This window comes from Schistocerca cancellata, chromosome 3 (genome assembly GCF_023864275.1).
Source record: "Schistocerca cancellata isolate TAMUIC-IGC-003103 chromosome 3, iqSchCanc2.1, whole genome shotgun sequence".
Classification (NCBI taxonomy): domain Eukaryota; kingdom Metazoa; phylum Arthropoda; class Insecta; order Orthoptera; family Acrididae; genus Schistocerca; species Schistocerca cancellata.
In genome coordinates, this window is record NC_064628.1 from 97,796,228 (window position 1) to 97,815,438 (window position 19,211).

Here is a 19,211-nt window from a genome sequence, read left to right on the forward strand (position 1 = left end):
CCATCGAGGTAGTTGTCTTTGATCTACTAACAAAGCGAAATATGCAATGAAATACATACTCGTAATTACATCTCTAAGTATCATTTCCCGATAGACAGCAAACGTGCTCTGGTCGCGCATAGTGAATGTAGGTCTGTACACAACCAGAAAGGAATCCAGCTATCGATGTACGCAATAGTTTCTTTGATATCCTGAGTGAGCGCTTGTAAGGTGATATGGCTGCTGTTCGGTTAAAATATGAAATTATATAGCCTATAGCTGTATCTGACACATTACAAATTGAAATTTGTATTGGGTGGTCGTATGTTGTTTCTCGCCTAACCGTCACAACACATACAAACCGCCGAGAGGTAAATGGTATAAATTATATGCTGCAATCACTATCTACCCCGCAGAAGGACAATGCCGAAAGTGCTAACTATATGCAGGGTATCTCTGATAAAGCCGTTAAGTGCATTTTGTTTGTGCAGTGTGTAGCTGTTGTCAGTCCAAACAAAAGATGCTCGTCGCGTCTTTCATGTGATGCCTAGCGTCGCTGAAAGCGTCGGTTTGCTTCCAGTAAAAAAAAAAAAAAAAAAAAAAAAAATATATATATCGAAATTGTTCGCTCCCATTGTAAAGTACTGTCAAAGATTAGTTTAGTGCGATATTCGTTAACAGGGACAGTAGAACATGAGGAATAACCTGTACTCCAGTAGCGACAACAGTACCTTGGCCCTGCGCTACCACCACCACCAAGCATGTAACGCTGCTGAGTCGGTGCTGGATTGCTGTGTATTCTTCGTGTTTTACTGTCCGTGTTAATACATATCGATAAAACTAATATCGGACTAGACTAATTTGGGGGCACTCTATCGGTTGGGGTTGCAAAATTGCGATTTAAAAATAATTTTGTTTGAAATGCGAAACAAACTGATGCTTGCTGTTGACTTTCGGCGCCGCGTGAGAAACCTAACGAGCAGTAATTGTTTTGGCTGATTCCAGCTACATAATGTAAAAAACGAAATGGCAGATATCTGCAGAAATATCAGAGAAAATGTACCTGACGACTCTTAGGAGATACACCCGTTATCTGCAGTAGGACGAGTTTCCTAATTCTGTACCTCATGTTCTCACGAAACATGAAAGAGGTTAACAGATTTCACTGCTCATACACAACAACATTTCTGTTAAACTTTTAATCACTATGGAAAGAATGATTGTCGAACCTTTAATTTCGACAGGTGGTGCCTTTGTCATTGGCTACTTTATTCTGACATTCATATTACCTCTAAAGACATTTCAGGTAATTACACAAGTGCATTTTATTCATTAGGACCTTAATTTTTTCGCTTTACTTTGATGGCCATTTTCTGTTGCAGACATCATGCTTCGAATTTGTTTGATAATTGTACCAGTTTTTCTTGTTAATACTTCTGAAAAGGTTTTGCATTAAATATGATCACCAATCTGTAATTTTACCGTATTGTACACGTATTGTATTCTTCTGTTCACAAAACAAGTGATTAGCAAACTGCTGGTTGATATACATGTAATAATTCAGGTGTGATATTCCCTGTTACATTTGTAATGGGAAGGTCTGGAACAGGGTCCTGTTAGCGTCGTGAGGGGAAATGAGTGTCTTCAATAAATCAGCAGCGAAATTGATACACATGCCGGCAAAGTGGCTTCAATTAGAAAGGCTTTCACCAGCCTCGAAGTCATACACTGTTCATTGATTGTGAGCAGCTCAGTTTCCTTCATATAACTCGTGGAGAAATTCTTTGTCTTACTTCTCAGTTTGACCATATTTCATCGGATATTTACGTAATGTTTCCGAAGAATATGGTTGTTCTCACAAGTAAGAATATTTGTGCTACAACACTGGTCCGTTTCCAAGATGACGTCTCTGTGGACAAAACCACCGTATAATGTTGGTCAGGGCCAGCCAATTTCCTTTTGTATTCAACTTGTTAAAAGCTGCCTCTGGCAGGCTAGCCCATTTACGTTGCACTCATTGCTTTGAATTTGTTCAAAAGTAGAGTGATTTAGAAAATTCGTTGATGAAGGTGTAATAAATAGTAAATGAGTTTTCATTGAGAACTCAAGTACTTGATTATTCGTTGGGTGTGATGATTTTCTAATGGGTTTCATTCTATTTTCTGATTGTTTATTGCCCCTTCATAGTGATATGCTGAAGTATTTTCTAATTTGGTTGTTTTTCGGTTTTATTTAATCGATGATGGGTTTCTGTTATTTCTGGAGAAAGCGTGTCCCAATTTTTTAGTAAACATCTTGACTGATGCCTATGTCATACAAGTAATTTGCCAGTACGTGTGTTGTTATTACTTTGTGAAATGTTTTCCAGATTTTGAACCTTGGAGAGTTCCTCGAGCTTTCGATTCGGAAGCTGATCAACTACCACTTGCGGATTCACATGACCTATAATGTGTTGCATGAGGCTTTCCCGACGGACTAGTTGGAAATATGGTTGTCGGGCGAGACGTCGGATGTCGTCGTGAAACTGCCACAATATTTCGTCGGCGCAATTAACCGGTATGTTAAGATGCAACGAACACATTGCTGAGGCTGTGACTGAAGTCTCTTATTTATGACAGTCATAGACGAAACTGCGCTGTCGTGAACGCGTCAAATTTCGGCCACCAATAGCACAGATACTCAGATTGTTAGCAAGACAGCTACGCCACCTGTCGGGCGATGAACGTACGCTCAAGGCTGTCAGTCATTCTGTGCGCTGTTGTCTACCGCTCCGACGCCGGTCCCGACGGAGGACTCTGGGGGCGGCCGACGGCAGCGCATAGCATGACTGACAGCCCTGAACGTACGTTCATCGCCCGACAGGTGGCGTAGCTGCCTGTCTCGCTACCGGTTTGCGTATTGGTCACCGAAATTTGGCGCGTTCATCCTTGTGCAGTTTCGTCTCTGACTGTTATAAGAGACTTCAGTCACAACCTCAGCAGTGTGTTCGCCGCACCTGAAGATGTAGGTCAGTTGCGCCGACGAAATATTGTGGCAGTTTCACGACGACATCGGACGTCTTGTCCGAGAATAATATTTACTTGAATTACAAACTCATATGGACTCATCTGGCGTTTTCACAGTGACCACTGACTGATTTTTACGGATTGCTGTGTTGTGATATTTGGTGAGGTTTTCATGTGTCTTACTTATTTAATCTGTTTTGAGTTTGACTTAGTTTGCGTAAATGGAGCTAGGTTACGCTATATATTCTGCCTGGCCAAAACATGAAGGGCCCTGAAGGGGGCGCAGGTAGCGAAACAACGCGGGGTGAGAGTCAATTTCGAAAGCAGTTGCCAGTATGAGCCCACTTGTCAATATGACGTTGCACTTCTTCCGACCTGAATGCATCCACTCTTTTGAGGGGGGCCATTGAATGCTCTCTTGAGACAAGCTGAATCAAAAATGTTGTAACTGGTCCTCAATATCCTGGTTACTGACACTGCGATGGAGCTGACGTCCGAGCCTGTCACTCTCACATTCTATTGGGGACAAATCTGAGAATCTTACTAGCCACGGGAGTACGTCAGCGTTCGCAGCCAATTCATAGGTATGCGAGCCATGTGCGGACGTGCACTGTCCTCTTGAAAAGTAGCACCACGATACAGTCGCATGAGAGGTGACACGTAAGGACGGAGAATGTCCGTGACGTACAGTTTGCTGGCAGAGTTGCCTCAGTCATTACCAGCCGTGACCTGAAGTTTTATTCAACGGCTTCCAACACTCTGACGCCAAGAGCAACATCGCTGTGCCTCTGAAAAACATTGGAAGAATGGGGCCTTTCCACAGGATGCCGCCATACTCGCAGAGGATCGTCATCCGCAGTAATACGGAACCGTGATTTCCCCTCCGATCACAATGCGACGCCATTCACCAGCAGCCCTCGCTTCCTGGTGGCAGCACCGCTTCAAATTCGGCCGACTGTGTTGTGTTAGCGGCAGCCTATGCGTAGGACGGTAATCCCTTAATGTATATATTTGAATGGTGTCTGTTTCGTTGGACATGTCCGACAGCAAAGACAACACTTAAATATATCCATTTTTATAATTGGGCTGCGGCTCCATGACGTTGGTTTCAGTGCGGATGCTCTAATGCGTCCGAACTGTTACGGGAATCATTCATTTGCGAGTAGAGGGTTAATGGACAAGGCACGATGCATTGCAGCGACGATAAGTTGGAAATTTGAGTCGGTCAGTGACCGTGTCCAGATGGTCGAATTGGTTAAGGCAACCGCTCATGAGAAGCGGTAAATCCGGGTTAGAGTCCCGGTCCGGCGCAGATTTTCAGCTTCCGCCAATGGATTACCAAAATGCACTGTGCTGCTGGAAGTCACGAATTCCCGTCCATGCCTTCCCTTTCCACATTATAACTTTCATTTTAATGTAATCCCTTACTCCAGCTGCTGTTTGTCTCCGACCAATGGCGTGGGATGACTCTGAATGTTGCAGGGAGTCCATTACTTCTTCTAGTGTGGCAGGCGTAGATGTGAAAGAGTTCCAGTATTCTTGGTGCAGAGTACAGCGTTCCTCCTTTGTTATGGTCAGACGTGATCGACCGGAACTTGGGCCCATGTCGTCGAACATCGGGCCACTTTCTTATGTAAATGTCTCATAAGTCTGGGAAATGCACGATTCGACCAGCCGCTCAAATAGAGGCCCACAATGAGGCTCTGTCCAAACTGTCAGGTGCCGATAACACTGTCTCACATGGGTACACGGCACCTTCGTGTCCTTCAGTAATCGCTCATAACTGGTGGTGATAATACCTATTTATATACCCTACCAGACCTGGTAAGGACACTAAGCACTAACGCACTCTCTTGACCGCTCGATCTGTAACGGAGAAATGCAGCTCTAATCATGTTTACATCCGCCGATGGTGTGTCCATGTACGAAATTGCATTAAAATCCGACCATGTCTTCTGGGTGCTTCATCTTTTTTGTCAGGCAGCATACATGTATATAACAAACTTGTATTCTTAAGGACTGAACTCTTCGGCCCTGGATAGCTTAGTCGGTAATAACATCGCTTGCAAGTCACTGTTCTGTGTTCGAGTCCTAGTCTGGCAGATGATTCTGTTCTGCCATCACGAAGTTTCGGAACAGTGCCAAATCCGGTGCCGAGGGAAATACACTCCTGGAAATTGAAATAAGAACACCGTGAATTCATTGTCCCAGGAAGGGGAAACTTTATTGACACATTCCTGGGGTCAGATACATCACATGATCACACTGACAGAACCACAGGCACATAGACACAGGCAACAGAGCATGCACAATGTCGGCACTAGTACAGTGTATATCCACCTTTCGCAGCAATGCAGGCTGCTATTCTCCCATGGAGACGATCGTAGAGATGCTGGATGTAGTCCTGTGGAACGGCTTGCCATGCCATTTCCACCTGGCGCCTCAGTTGGACCAGCGTTCGTGCTGGACGTGCAGACCGCGTGAGACGACGCTTCATCCAGTCCCAAACATGCTCAATGGGGGACAGGGCCGGAGATCTTGCTGGCCAGGGTAGTTGACTTACACCTTCTAGAGCACGTTGGGTGGCACGGGATACATGCGGACGTGCATTGTCCTGTTGGAACAGCAAGTTCCCTTGCCGGTCTAGGAATGGTAGAACGATGGGTTCGATGACGGTTTGGATGTACCGTGCACTATTCAGTGTCCCCTCGACGATCACCAGTGGTGTACGGCCAGTGTAGGAGATCGCTCCCCACACCATGATGCCGGGTGTTGGCCCTGTGTGCCTCTGTCGTATGCAGTCCTGATTGTGGCGCTCACCTGCACGGCGCCAAACACGCATACGACCATCATTGGCACCAAGGCAGAAGCGACTCTCATCGCTGAAGACGACACGTCTCCATTCGTCCCTCCATTCACGCCTGTCGCGACACCACTGGAGGCGGGCTGCACGATGTTGGGGCGTGAGCGGAAGACGGCCTAACGGTGTGCGGGACCGTAGCCCAGCTTCATGGAGACGGTTGCGAATGGTCCTCGCCGATACCCCAGGAGCAACAGTGTCCCTAATTTGCTGGGAAATGGCGGTGCAGTCCCCTACGGCACTGCGTAGGATCCTACGGTCTTGGCGTGCATCCGTGCGTCGCTGCGGTCCGGTCCCAGGTCGACGGGCACGTGCACCTTCCGCCCCACGTGTTGAGCAATTCGGCGGTACGTCCACCCGGCCTCCCGCATGCCCACTATACGCCCTCGCTCAAAGTCCGTCAACTGCACATACGGTTCACGTCCACGCTGTCGCGGCATGCTACCAGTGTTAAAGACTGCGATGGAGCTCCGTATGCCACGGCAAACTGGCTGACACTGACGGCGGTGGTGCACAAATGCTGCGCAGCTAGCGCCATTCGACGGCCAACACCGCGGTTCCTGGTGTGTCCGCTGTGCCGTGCGTGTGATCATTGCTTGTACAGCCCTCTCGCAGTGTCCGGAGCAAGTATGGTGGGGTCTGACACACCGGTGTCAATGTGTTCTTTTTTCCATTTCCAGGAGTGTATTTATTCTAAATACTTCTGTTTGCACAGTTTTCGAGACATGTTAATCATCATTTTTGTCTGGTTGACCTGGTGCCGCAAATTCGTGTTGCCACTGTTCATCTTGAATATGTACAGTACAACACTTGACAATGGGAATAATGTCCTTAAACACTCCTCCTCCTCAGGCAGCTATTTATAGTAACTGGTGCAATAATTTTATTCTTCAGTTCAAATGATCGCAGTTTTTAGGCCTTATACTACATCACTTCCGGCTAATGAAATTGAAAGGTTTCCTTATTTCCATGGATGTGGCATCCGCCATGTGTAGATTTAGGCACACAGCCAGGGGCGGTGGCGGGGAGGGGGGGGGGGGGGAGGACTAACCCTTCCAAGCTTGATGCTACTGCATAAGATATGCCATTTAAATATCTCGTCAGTCTCCTCAAAATATCTTGACTGTAGCAGAGTGCGACATGAATTAAATTCTTAGAATGGCCTGTGCTATCGTTAAATGAGGTGCCATAGTCCTGTATTTTCTTGTCAGTTATTCATTTATTTGCCGTCTAATTCGATGAATTGTACACACCAGCGTAACTAAAAAAATAGAAGCATTAGATTGGCTAACATGATTTTGGTAAAATACTGGACACACTGTTGATGTCAAACTTTTAAGGCAGCTGAAAAACTGATCAGAATTACTGGAAGTGATAAGCTGTGTGTGTGTTTTTTTTAGCATAGTTCGCAGTTTTGATAATGAACAATCGAATTACAATTTTGCGTGGAAATATTTTTTTTTTTTAGTCCTCAGTTTAATAACGCATGACCAACTGTTTTCTGTTTTTCCAGTTTGTGTGCAGGCGGGATTTTATTCTAATTTAACCACGGAGCCGGCCGGAGTGGCCGAGCGGTTCTAGGCGCTGCAGTCTGAAACCGCGCGACCGCTACGGTCGCAGGTTCGAATCCTGTCTCGGGCATGGATGTGTGATTTTCTTAGGTTAGTTAGGTTTAAGTAGTTCTTAGTTCTAGGCGACTGATGACCTCAGATGTTAAGTCCCATAGTGCTCAGAGCCATTTGAACCATTTTTTAACCACGGAAATATTGTTAAAATTTCGGAGGCTGCCTTGAGACCCTTCAGTAATTAGGTTTCATTTATTGTTCTTTTTTAGAAGTAACATATTTAATTTATACAACATATTATTTCAGAAAATGTATCCGGACACATATTAGTGGACATATGAATATGGAGTATGCTCACCTTTCGTCTTTATAACAGCTTGAATTCTGCCAGGACCGCTTCATTTGGTGTTGAATGTCTGTGGAGCAAAGGCAGCCCGTTCGTCTTCAATAGCCGATACCAGATGTTGGATACTGATATGTGTACCTAGGTCGACGTTCTAACTCGTCCCAAAGTTTTCAGGAATGTTACTGCCCACAGAGTATTGCCTCACAAGTGATGCTTCATGGCAGGGTGCAGTGTCATGCTGATACAGTCATCGTCCTGGAACTATTACACAATCCTGTAAAATGTGTACATATTCCTCATCTAGAGTTTTCTTAAGCGCAAAAACCATCCCCATAGCGTAACTAACACCACCTCTTCCATACTTCATTGTTGGCAATACACGTGATGACAGTTAACGTTCTCCAGGCATTCGCCAAACCCAAACCCTTCCACCAGTTTGCCACAGGGTATCATTCGTTTCCAGTCATCTACTGTCGAGTTGCGTACACCACCTCAAGCGTCGCTTAGTATTGACTACTCAAATGTGAGGCTTATGAAGAGCTAGTTGTTTGGCCATTGTATTCCATTATTTTTTTTTTACCATCTATGCTCAGCCCTTGTGCTACGTAGACTATTGGTATTACTGTGGAACTCGAGTGATCCCTTCCGCTACCCTCATGCAATTTCTTACTGCTACCTTCCGCAACGCTCGAGTGTCCCTGTCCGTTAGTGCACGAGATCTACCTGATCTTGGTTTACCTGTGATTGTTCCTTCTTTTCCACTTTACAATTCCTTCACTAACAGGAGACCTGGGCATTGTAGGAGGGTGGAAATGTCCCTGCTGGATTTGTTACTCAGATGACATTCAGTTATTAGTCCACATCCGATGTCACTGAGCTCCCCTGACAGACCCATTCTGCAGTTACTGCTTCTGTAGGGACAGGACAACTCGCCGCTTGTTTTTATATTGTCTGGTCCGCTCTCGTGACACATCTAGTGGTCAATTCCGTTTTACGTAAGGATGTCCGGATACTTTTGATCAGATACTGTATACTGTAGAATCATCATATGTCTGCAATTGTTGAAAGATCGTATCAGCCAGTGAAAAAGGACGTGCTGTGTGTTTCAGCTCCCGACGGCCGTCGGAGAGCAAGATGGCGCCTACGACGACCATCGAAACGGTTACCATAACGAGGCCGCTAAAGGTAGGCTGAAAGTATAGTTGATAATGTCATGGTTGTGTTAAGTCTGTCTGACTGATCTTTGTCTTAAAAGAAGTGACGAATTTATTAGTACCTTCGCCGAAAACCAATTTGACTGTTGCAGTTTATACTTAAGTACAAATCGTTAAGTAGATATCCAGCGCTGTAACTGCTCATTTTTGAATTTTTTGTTTTTGAGTTATCGCCCGATCGTGGCGTACATTGCAGGAAACAATTCTAAAAGTGTCTGCCAGCCATGTATCCCATACTCCAAGCCATAATGCTTCACTGTTCAACTAAACAGCTTCGAATGAAGAATAAAGTCAATGTCGTTTTTATGGACAGTTTTGTGCTTCGTCTGACACATTCAAAAACTGGAGTTGTGTCAAAGACTCAAAGTTTATGGACAGAAGAGAAAAAGAGGACATGGAACGAGAGAGAGAGAGAGAGAGAGAGAGAGAGAGAGAGAGAGAGAGATTGTCGTATAGTTTGTTAAGCCCAGTGAATTCAACTAATAGATTGAATTGGATTGCTCCACATCAGTCCCACCAACGTACATGTGTCAAACCGGAGAGAGTCCTCAGAGACGAAAGACACAGAAGACAAATCCTGACAAACCCTATTGTACCCGATAATCAAGAAAACAGAAATAGAAGGAAGTAGAAGTGAGAGAGGGGTAAGGGGATGAAGGTGGGTGAGTTGCACTTCTCAGAAAGCAGTCGGAGGCCCCCGGGGACGTGTTATATGTGATGGGGATCCACCTTCTGCACCTGACCGGCATTTCCTCACCCTCTATTATCACAAGAAATCTAGCAATGCAGGTAAGTTGATAAATTCTCAGTAAAAAGGACGAAGTCGAAGAGGCAATAAACCGACGACAGACGAAAAAAAGTGAGAATAATTAGGAAGGTGGACAGGGCAGGAACTAGGGCAGACCATCGAGCAAGGGCAGCCATGGTCCCTTTGGTCCGGAGCAGGCGACGCGATACCCCTCCAATCCCTCAAGCGGCCAATGATACCAATTTGCCATACCTCAGAGAGGAGTAGAAACCATCAAGGATAAAACTTAAAACCAGATCAACTGCTTTGACGACGTCCACCAGCAAGGAAGCATCGTGTCAGCAATTCGAAGTCTCGCCGTAAGGTGGCCAGATTAGGGCAATATACGGATAGATACCTAGTAAACTGCAAAAAGGAAGTATCATCTTCAGCTGGCGAATTGCATTACAGCATGAACTGTTGGTTGGTTTTTACTGACGTCGGGCAGTGCTGCGAATAAGCAAAAATTTTTCATTATTACCCCATCTTGTTCTTTTCGTACAAGCAGTCAGATCACCAGCTGACTCGACGTCCGATGTAAACCAGTGTCCACCATCTTGACTAGTTGGCGGTTTAGCATGTCACACAAAAATGATGTCGACGTCTGTGCTGTAATGTGTAAAAGCAAAACCGTTCGTAAGGAAGAAAAAAATGTAAATGGCGTTGTATACAATGCAAAAGTTTTTGTGAACCAGATAATCACGAATATTCTGTCATTTATAGGACAACAGTGTGATATTTTTACGAGAAATATTCGCAGCCCTCTGACGATCGGCCTCAGCTTCAAAATATTTGCAGAAAATAAATCATTTATTCAGAAACTGTGGATTGGTGTACTTATTTTCTTCAGCGCTACGATTGATTCTTACATTATGATTGTTAACGAGTCCGTTCTACAAGAATCTGACATCTTTAATTTAGTCGACGTGTTACTGATCTTCAGTATTTGAAAGTTAAAAAGTGCAATTAGAAGGATGTATCCGCAAAGGTATTCTGTAATTGTTTTGGTGTTACATACTATTCTAATCGTAAAAAATGTCCTTGAGGATTCTGTGAGCCAATGTATTTTCGAAAAATGGCAGCATCAATCGTAAATATTGAAATCCTCTATTTTACAGATAGATTTCGGTCAGTGTGTGACCATTTTCAGTGACAGGAACTATTTTCTTAAACATTCTTTATTAAAACTAATATGTTGTTGAATCGTAATAGGTAGTCCGATTTTAAGTTTCTTAAACTTGAAGTACGCTACATATGCGTAGCTAGGCGGAGCCTGGAAGTCAGACGAGCAGTTAAAATTCTACATATTAATTTTAATAAAGAATGTGTTAAGAAAGAAAATTGTTCCAAACACTGAAGATCGTCATACAGTGACCGATATCGATTTGTAAAAAAAAAAAGGATTTTAGTATTTACGACCGATGCTGCCATTCATCCAAAATGTATTGACAATAGTACGGTCGTGGCGCACTGGCGTCCACTGGAATTAGACATAAAGAGGATTCTGTAAGTGACGGGAATGAAAATATGCAACGGAGTGGCCGAGCGGTTCTAGGCGATAGTCTGGAAGCGCGACCGCTACGGTCGCAGGTTCGAATCCTGTCTCGGGCATGGATGTGTGTGATGTCCTTAGGTTAGTTAGGTTTAAATAGTTCTAAGTTCTAGGGGACTGATGACTTCAGATGTTAAGTCCCATAGTGCTCAAGCCATTTGAACCATTTTTGAAAATATGCAATAGCTGGCGTTACAATGAGGCATGCAAGCTCGAAAATTCATTGAAACCGTTGGCAATTTCTCCTACATAGTTATTAGGGATAACAGTAGAGGAAGATAAGAGTACAATGCTTCACACAGGGGCTCAGAAAGTAACGCAGCGGAGGTGAGAAGTTAGCCCGGCGAGTCACCACAGAGCTGCAGACACGTGCGGACTGAAGAGAAGGGCTGTGCGGGACCCTGCTTCTGGTAACAAGTGTCTACACTACGTGCTGCTATCATCAAGAAGAGGAGCTTTTCCTGGTGCCGCACTTTCTTTATTCAGTGGACAGTCTTAAAACAGGTTGTCATGTATTTTCGTGGTAGTTCCCCCAAATTAAACCATATCTCTGATGAGGCATGGCAATTATATTCCGAAGTTCGCGAGGGCTGGGACAATAATCATAGTGACGAAATAAATCTCGGGTGAACAGCCTGGTGTGAGTGTACATAGAACGCCGGCAAACCTCCCTGGGCGCTGACCCACGAGAGAATACCTAGACGCGGGGCCACAAGCCAGGCGTAGAGCCCCGGCGCCGACGGCAGAGCGAGCACCCGAGGGAGGGAGAGGGGGACTCTTGATATATACCTCACGCCTGCCGTCCCTTGGCAGTACATCAGCACACCAAGGTCGATTGCCGAAATATTGTGTCCTTCGTACACTCACAGCAGGCTGTTCACCCGAGATTTATTTCATCATGAAATACGCCTGGAGAAATTGAAAAATCACTATAGTCACCGTGTTTATTTCAAAAATCAATGTGGCACGTTAAAAGTCGATGCGGGGCTAGCATTTGAACTATAGTCCTTATCTTTCGAACTATAGTCCTTATCTTTCGTGCGCAATGTGCGTCGAGTAACGTTTTAATGGGCACGCTTCACGGACCGATTCTAAGCCTCTACTACACTACTGGCCATTAAAATTGCTGCACCACGAAGATGACGTGCTACAGACGCGAAATTTAACCGACAGCAAGAAGATGCTGTGATATGCAAATGATTAGCTTTTCACAGCATTCACACAAGGTTGGCGCCGGTGGCGACACCTACAACGTGCTGACATGAGGAAAGTTTCCAACCGATTTCTCATACACAAACAGCACTTGACCGGCGTTGCCTGGTGAAACGTTGTTTTGATGCCTCATTTGAGGAGGAGAAATGCGCACTATCACGTTTCCGACTTTGATAACGGTCGGATTGTAGCCTAACGCGATTGCGGTTTATCGTATCACGACATTGCTGCTCTCGTTGGTCGAGATCCAATGACTGTTAGCAGAATATGGAATTGGTAGGTTCAGGAGGGTAATACGGAACGCCGTGCTGGATCCCAACGGCCTCGTATCACTAGCAGTCGAGATGACAGGCATCTTATCCGCACGGCTGTAACGGATCGTGCAGCCACGTCTCGATCCCTGAGTCAACAGATGTGAACATTTGCAGGACAACAACCATCTGCAGGAACAGTTCGACGTCGTTTACAGCAGCACGGATTATCAGCTCGGAGACCGTGGCTGCGGTTACCCTTGACGCTGCATCACACACAGGAGCGCCTGCGATGGTTTACTCAACGACGAATCTCGGTACACGAATGGCAAAACGTCCTTTTTTCGGATGAATCCAGGTTCTGTTTACAGCATCATGATGGTCGCATCCGTGTTTGGCGACATCGCGGTGAACGCACATTGGAAGCGTGTATTCGTCATCGCCGTACTGGCGTATCACCCGGCGTGATGGTATGAAGTGCCATTGGTTACACGACTCGGTCACCTCTTGTTCGCATTGACGGCACTTTGAACGGTGGACGTTACATTTCAGATGTTTTACGACCCGTGGCTGTATCCTTCATTCGATCCCTGCGAAACCCTACATTTCAGCAGGATAATGCACGACGGCATGTTGCAGGTCCTGTACGGGCCTTTCTGGATACAGAAAATGTTCGGCTGCTGCCCTGGCCAGCACATTCTCCAGATTTCTCACCAATTGAAAACGTTTGGTCAATGGTGGCCGAGCAACTGTCTCATCACAATATGCGTCACTACTCTTGATGAACTGTGGTATGGTGTTGAAGCTGCATGGGCAACTGTACCTGTACACGCCATCCAAGCTCTGTTTGACTCAATGCCCAGGCGTATTGAGGCCGTTATTATGGCCAGAGGTGGTTGTTCTGGGTACTGATTTCTCACGATCTATGCACCCAAATTGCGTGAAAATGTAATCACATCTGAGTTCTAGTATAATACAAGGTGTTACAAAAAGGTACGGCCAAACTTTCAGGAAACATTCCTCAGACACAAATAAAGAAAAGATATTATGTGGACATGTGTCCGGAAACGCTTAATTTCCATGTTAGAACTCATTTTAGTTTCGTCAGTATGTACTGTACTTCCTCGATTCACCGCCATGATTTCATACGGGATACTCTACCTGTGCTGCTAGAACATGTGCCTTTACAAGTACGACACAACATATGGTTCATGCACGATGGAGCTCCTGCACATTTCAGTCGAAGTGTTCGTACGCTTCTCAACAACAGATTCGGTGACCGATGGATTGGTAGAGGCGGACCAATTCCGTGGCCTCCACGCTCTCCTCACCCCCTTGACTTTCATTTATGGGGGCATTTGAAAGCTCTTGTCTACGCAACCCCGGTACCAAATGTGGAGACTCTTCGTGCTCGTATTGTGGACGGCTGTGATACAATACGCCATTCTCCAGGGCTGCATCAGCGCATCATCGATTCCATGCGACGGAGGGTGGATGCATGTATCCTCGCTAACGGAGGACATTTTGAACATTTCCTGTAACAAAGTGTTTGAAGTCACGCAGGTACGTTCTGTTGCTGTGTGTTTCCATTCCACGATTAATGTGATTTGAAGAGAAGTAATAAACTGAGCTCTAACACGGAAAGTAAGCGTTTCCGGACACATGTGCACATGACATATTTTCTTTCTTTGTGTGTGAGGAATGTTTCCTGAAAGTTTGGCTGTACCTTTTAGTAACACCCAGTATATTTGTCCAATGAATACCCGTTTATCATTGCATTTCTTCTTGGTGTAGCAATTTTAATGGCCAGTAGTGTAGTCACGGGACCCTCCAATTTCCGCGAGGTGTTGGTAGGACACTACGCACGAAAGGCAGAGGTCCGGGTTCGAATCTCACAAGGAGAATACGGCAAGTGCCGTAACACGATTTCTCTGAAACATTGCTCAGTGGAAGAGGAGTCAAAATAAGCATACATGTGCCTCGGCTTATCCGCGATTACTCGACCGGTCCTGAGAAAACGACGGTCACATTTCGAAGTACTATTATCTGCCTTTTACGGAGGAAAATAGTTCAGTTGAAGCGGTAGCACAGTGGCTAGCGCCGCGGCTTCGCGCTTTTTCGCCCGTGCTCCAAACTCTACTATTATTTTTATTATTATTATTGTTTTTCATTTATCTACTCATGTTCGTAGAACATTACTACACGAATGTTTCGCAATGTATACTGAAATAACGTTGTCCCTAGTCACGTACTAATTGCACGTATGAAGAATGAATTAAAAAAACAATAAATGAATGGAAAAATAATTTGAAATTGTTTTCGGTGAAATTCCTGTAGTGTATCTTCATTAACAATCAGTCACAAGCGCCAATTTTCGGAAAAGTGGTCCGTTACGCTTGATTTTCCGTGCTGTTGGCAACGCATGAAAGCTTCAGCATTGGTAACATCTACATCTTCGACATACACCGCAAGCCACCTAATGGTATGTGGCGGAGGGCACTTTCGGTACCACTATCTGATCCTTCCAGCCCTGTTCCACTCGCGAATAGTGCATGGGAATAAAGATTGTCGGTAAGCCTCTGTACACTGGCTCTAATTTTTCGAATTTTCTCCTCCTGGTCAATACGCGAGGTATGTGTTGGGGAAGTAATATGTTGTCCGACTCCTCCTGAAAAGTGCTGTCCCCAAATTTCAATAGTACATCTCTCCGTGATGCACAACGCCTCTCTCTTAACGTCTGCCAGTGGAGTTTGTTTAGCACCTCCGTAACGCTCTCTCGCCAGCTAAAACGATCACGTGACGAAACGCGCCGCTCTTCGTTGGATCTTCTCTACCACCTCTATCAGTCCTACCTGATAGGGATCCCAGATAGATGACCAATACTCAAGAAGCGGGCGAACAAGCGCCTTATAAGCCACTTCTTTCGCGGATGAGTCACATTCCCTTAAGATTCTTCCGATGAATCTGAGACTGGTATCTGCTTTTCCCACTATCTGTTTTATGTGGTCATTATTCTTAAGGTCGGTCTGGATGGTTACACCTAGATATTTTACGGCAGTTGTTTGTCATCAGTATTGTAGATGTGCAGTAGTGGATTTCTTTTCCTATGTATGCGCAGTATGTTACATTTATTTACGTTCAGGGTCAACTGCCATAGCCTTCATCATTTCTCTGCAGCTCGTTCTGCATATTCTTACTATCTTCAGGCATTGCTACTCTGGTATAGACAACTGCATCATCTGCGAATAGCCTTAAAGAGCATCTGACACTTTATATTAGATCATTTATATATGTATTGTGAACAGCAACGGTCCTATCACACTTTCTTGTGGTACTCCGGATGTTACCTTTACATCTGTCGTTTTAGTTCCGTTAACAGCGACGTGTTGAGTTCTATCTGCAAGAAAGTCTTGTATCCAATCGCAGGTCTGTTCCGATACTCCGTAAGCTTGTATTTATTTCATTAAACTGCAGTGCGGGACAGTGTCAAAATCATGGAACACGGCATGAAACTGAGCACCGTAGTTCACTGCGCTGCGGATCTCGTGGAGGAACAGAGCGAGCTGAGTTTCGTAGAATCTCTGTTTGCAGAATCCATGTTGATTTTTATAGAGGAACTGTTCATTTTTCAAGAACGTCTTAATTCTTGAACATAAAACATGTTCCATAATTCTACGACTGATTGACGTCAGCGATATAGGTCTACAATTGTGTGGATCTGTCTTACGGCCTTTCTTAAAAACGGGAGTGGCCTGCGCTTTTTCCAGTCGTTAGGTACCTTTTGTTCTAAGACGAATTATTAGTAGAATGGGAGCAAGTTCTGTCGCATAATCTTTATAGAATTTTACTGATACCTCATCTAGTCCTGAAGCCTTTCCACTACTAAGCGATTGTAGCTGCTTTTCAGTTGCGCGATCGGGTATCTCAATATCTGCCAATGTCGACTTTCGCATGACGGTTGAAAGGAGGGACAGTATAAACGATCCTCCGCGGCGAAACAACTTCGGAAGACCTAATTCAGTATTTCGGCCTTATCTCTGTTATCTTCCGTTTCGGTGCCGGTGTGGTCGCTTAAAGAATGTATAGATGATTTTGACCCATTTACTGATTTTACACACGACCAATATTCCTTAGGATTTTTACTCAGGTCGGTTGTCGACGTCTTCGCTTCTCTCATTGCTCTCCTTACGCTCATTTTCGCTTCGTTCAGCTTTTTTTTGTTAGCTAGTTTTTTACTTCTCATGGATCTGAGATGAAGCGCTCTTCGTTTACGTAGCGCTTTTCTAACATGGCTATTAAACCATGGTGGATCTTTCGCTTCCCTTAAAACCTTACTCGGAACATACTTGTCAAGGACATCTTCTTCCCTATCATCGAATATTTGATGCTGGCTGCCGAGATATTCTGAAATTTGTATCGTGTCACCCTTGCTGAGCAAATATATCTTCCTATCTTTCCTAACAGTCCTTGTAGGACCCGTCGTCATACATGCTGTGACAGCCTTATGATCACTAATACTTTCCTCAACGTTAACTGATTCGATAAGTTCAGGTCTGTTTATTGCCAGGAAGTCAAAGACGTTACCCTCACGAGTTGGTTCTCTAACTATGTGCTCAGGGTAATTTTCGGACAAGACCTCCTGAACAATGCCACACAATTCCCTGTCTCTGACACGTTTTGATGGCATAACACTGTCAATCTATATCTGGCAAGTTGAAGTCACCCCCCTATTACAACGGCATGATCAGGAAAATTAGTAATGATATTCTGCAATCTGTTTGACGCGCTCTACATCTACAGTTCCTGAACCAGGTGGTCTATAAAAGCATCCGATAACCATTTTTGACCGTTCTTTGATACCCAATTTCACCCAGATTAATTCACATTCGGAATCCGTGATAACCTCGCTAGATTTTATCGAATTTTTTACTGCAATAAACACGTCGCCACCATTGGCGTCTAACTTATCCTTACGATAAACATTCCCGCCTGAACTTTGGATTTCGTTGTCATTGACGTTGGCTTCAACCATGCGTTCTGTTCCCAATACTATCTGTGCATTATAACCTTCAATAAGCAATACTAATTCTGGGACCTTTCATGGGATGCTCCTGCCTTTCCTGTCTGATCTGTCAGGACCCGGATTCACTGAGGTCGCCGCGGCTGATGTAACAGGCAAATCGTGTTTGTTCCCAATGGAGGGTTCTCTAACCTAAAAAAAAAAAGCCCCATGTGCACGCGCAACATATTCTCCTACCCTAGTAGCCGCTTCCTGCGTGTACTGCACGCCTGACTTATTAAGGGGAACCCTACAATTCTGCACCCGATAGCGGAGGTCCAGAAATTTGCTTCCGATGCCGTCGCAGAGCCTCTGGTTTAGACCTTCGACTGTGCTCCAAACCAGAGGACCGCGATCAACCCTGGGTACGATGCTACGAATAGACAGGTTAACGTGCAACCAGCGTGTGTTGCTAGTTGCCGTCTCCAAATCAGCTAGCCGCCGAAAGGAGCCGAGGATGGCCTCAGAACCCAAGCGGCAGGCGTCATTCGTGCCGATATGTGCCACTACATGCAGCAGCCGGTTGCACCCAGTGCGCTCGATAGCCGCCGACAGGACCACCTCCTCATCACGGATGAGACCTCCCGGCAAACATACCGAATGCACACTGGAATTCTTTCCCGCCTTGCCTGCTATCTCCCTGAGGGGCTCCATCGCCCAATTGCTGCCAGTGGCTAGCATACCCACCCTCTGTGCTTGTCCGGACTGGGCAGGACAATCGACCTCTGTCCCAACAGGAGAGGCATCCCGTGCTGGCTCAGCACGGGAAGCACCTCATACCTGTTGCTAGGACGTAGGGAGCCAGCTGCACGGCCTGCTCCCTCTTTCGCCTTTCGCCCAGTGACACGCGAACCCACCACTGTCTGCCAACCACTCTGGAGTGAGGACGGACCGGCCAGGTGTTGCATATCGGAAGCCTCAGTGACGTCCGGGCAACCAGGGGATTCCAGTGGCACCAAAGGTGTCGTAGGTCTCGTCACTGGGGCCGCGACGTCTCCGCAACCTCGAGCATTAGCTAGATGCTTGTCGACTGTAGGCCGGCCAGTGTGGCCGAGCGGTTCTAGGCGCTACAGTCTGGAACCGCGCCACCGTAACGGTCGCAGGTTCGAATCCTGCCTCGGGCATGGATGTGTGTGATGTCCTTAGGTTAGTTAGGTTTAAGTAGTTCTAAGTTCTAGGGGACTGATGACCTCCGCAGTTAAGTCCCATAGTGCTCAGAGCCATTTGAACCATTTCTCGACGGTAGCCAACGCAGCTTCCAGCTGTTTACGGACAGCAGCCAACTCTCCTTGTGTCCGCTCACAACAAACAGTCCCTAGCCGTATCGTATCGTGTATGTAATAGATATATGGTTTCAAATGGCGCTACAGTGTTTGAAAAT

At 45.6% G+C, this 19,211-nt stretch overlaps 2 protein-coding genes across 4 annotated transcripts in view; one reads left to right on the top strand and one right to left on the bottom strand.

Annotated features, from left to right (window-relative positions):
• LOC126177095 (T-cell immunomodulatory protein) overlaps positions 1–19,211 on the bottom strand; it is a 425,282-nt gene that overhangs the window by 334,183 nt on the left and 71,888 nt on the right. The window lies entirely within an intron of this gene.
• LOC126177098 (transmembrane protein 47) overlaps positions 1–19,211 on the top strand; it is a 370,462-nt gene that overhangs the window by 122,333 nt on the left and 228,918 nt on the right. For both annotated transcript variants that reach the window (XM_049924353.1, XM_049924357.1), the window contains one exon: positions 8,865–8,940. In XM_049924353.1, the coding sequence (XP_049780310.1) occupies positions 8,865–8,940 (76 nt within the window). The remainder of the gene's footprint in view (positions 1–8,864; positions 8,941–19,211) is intronic.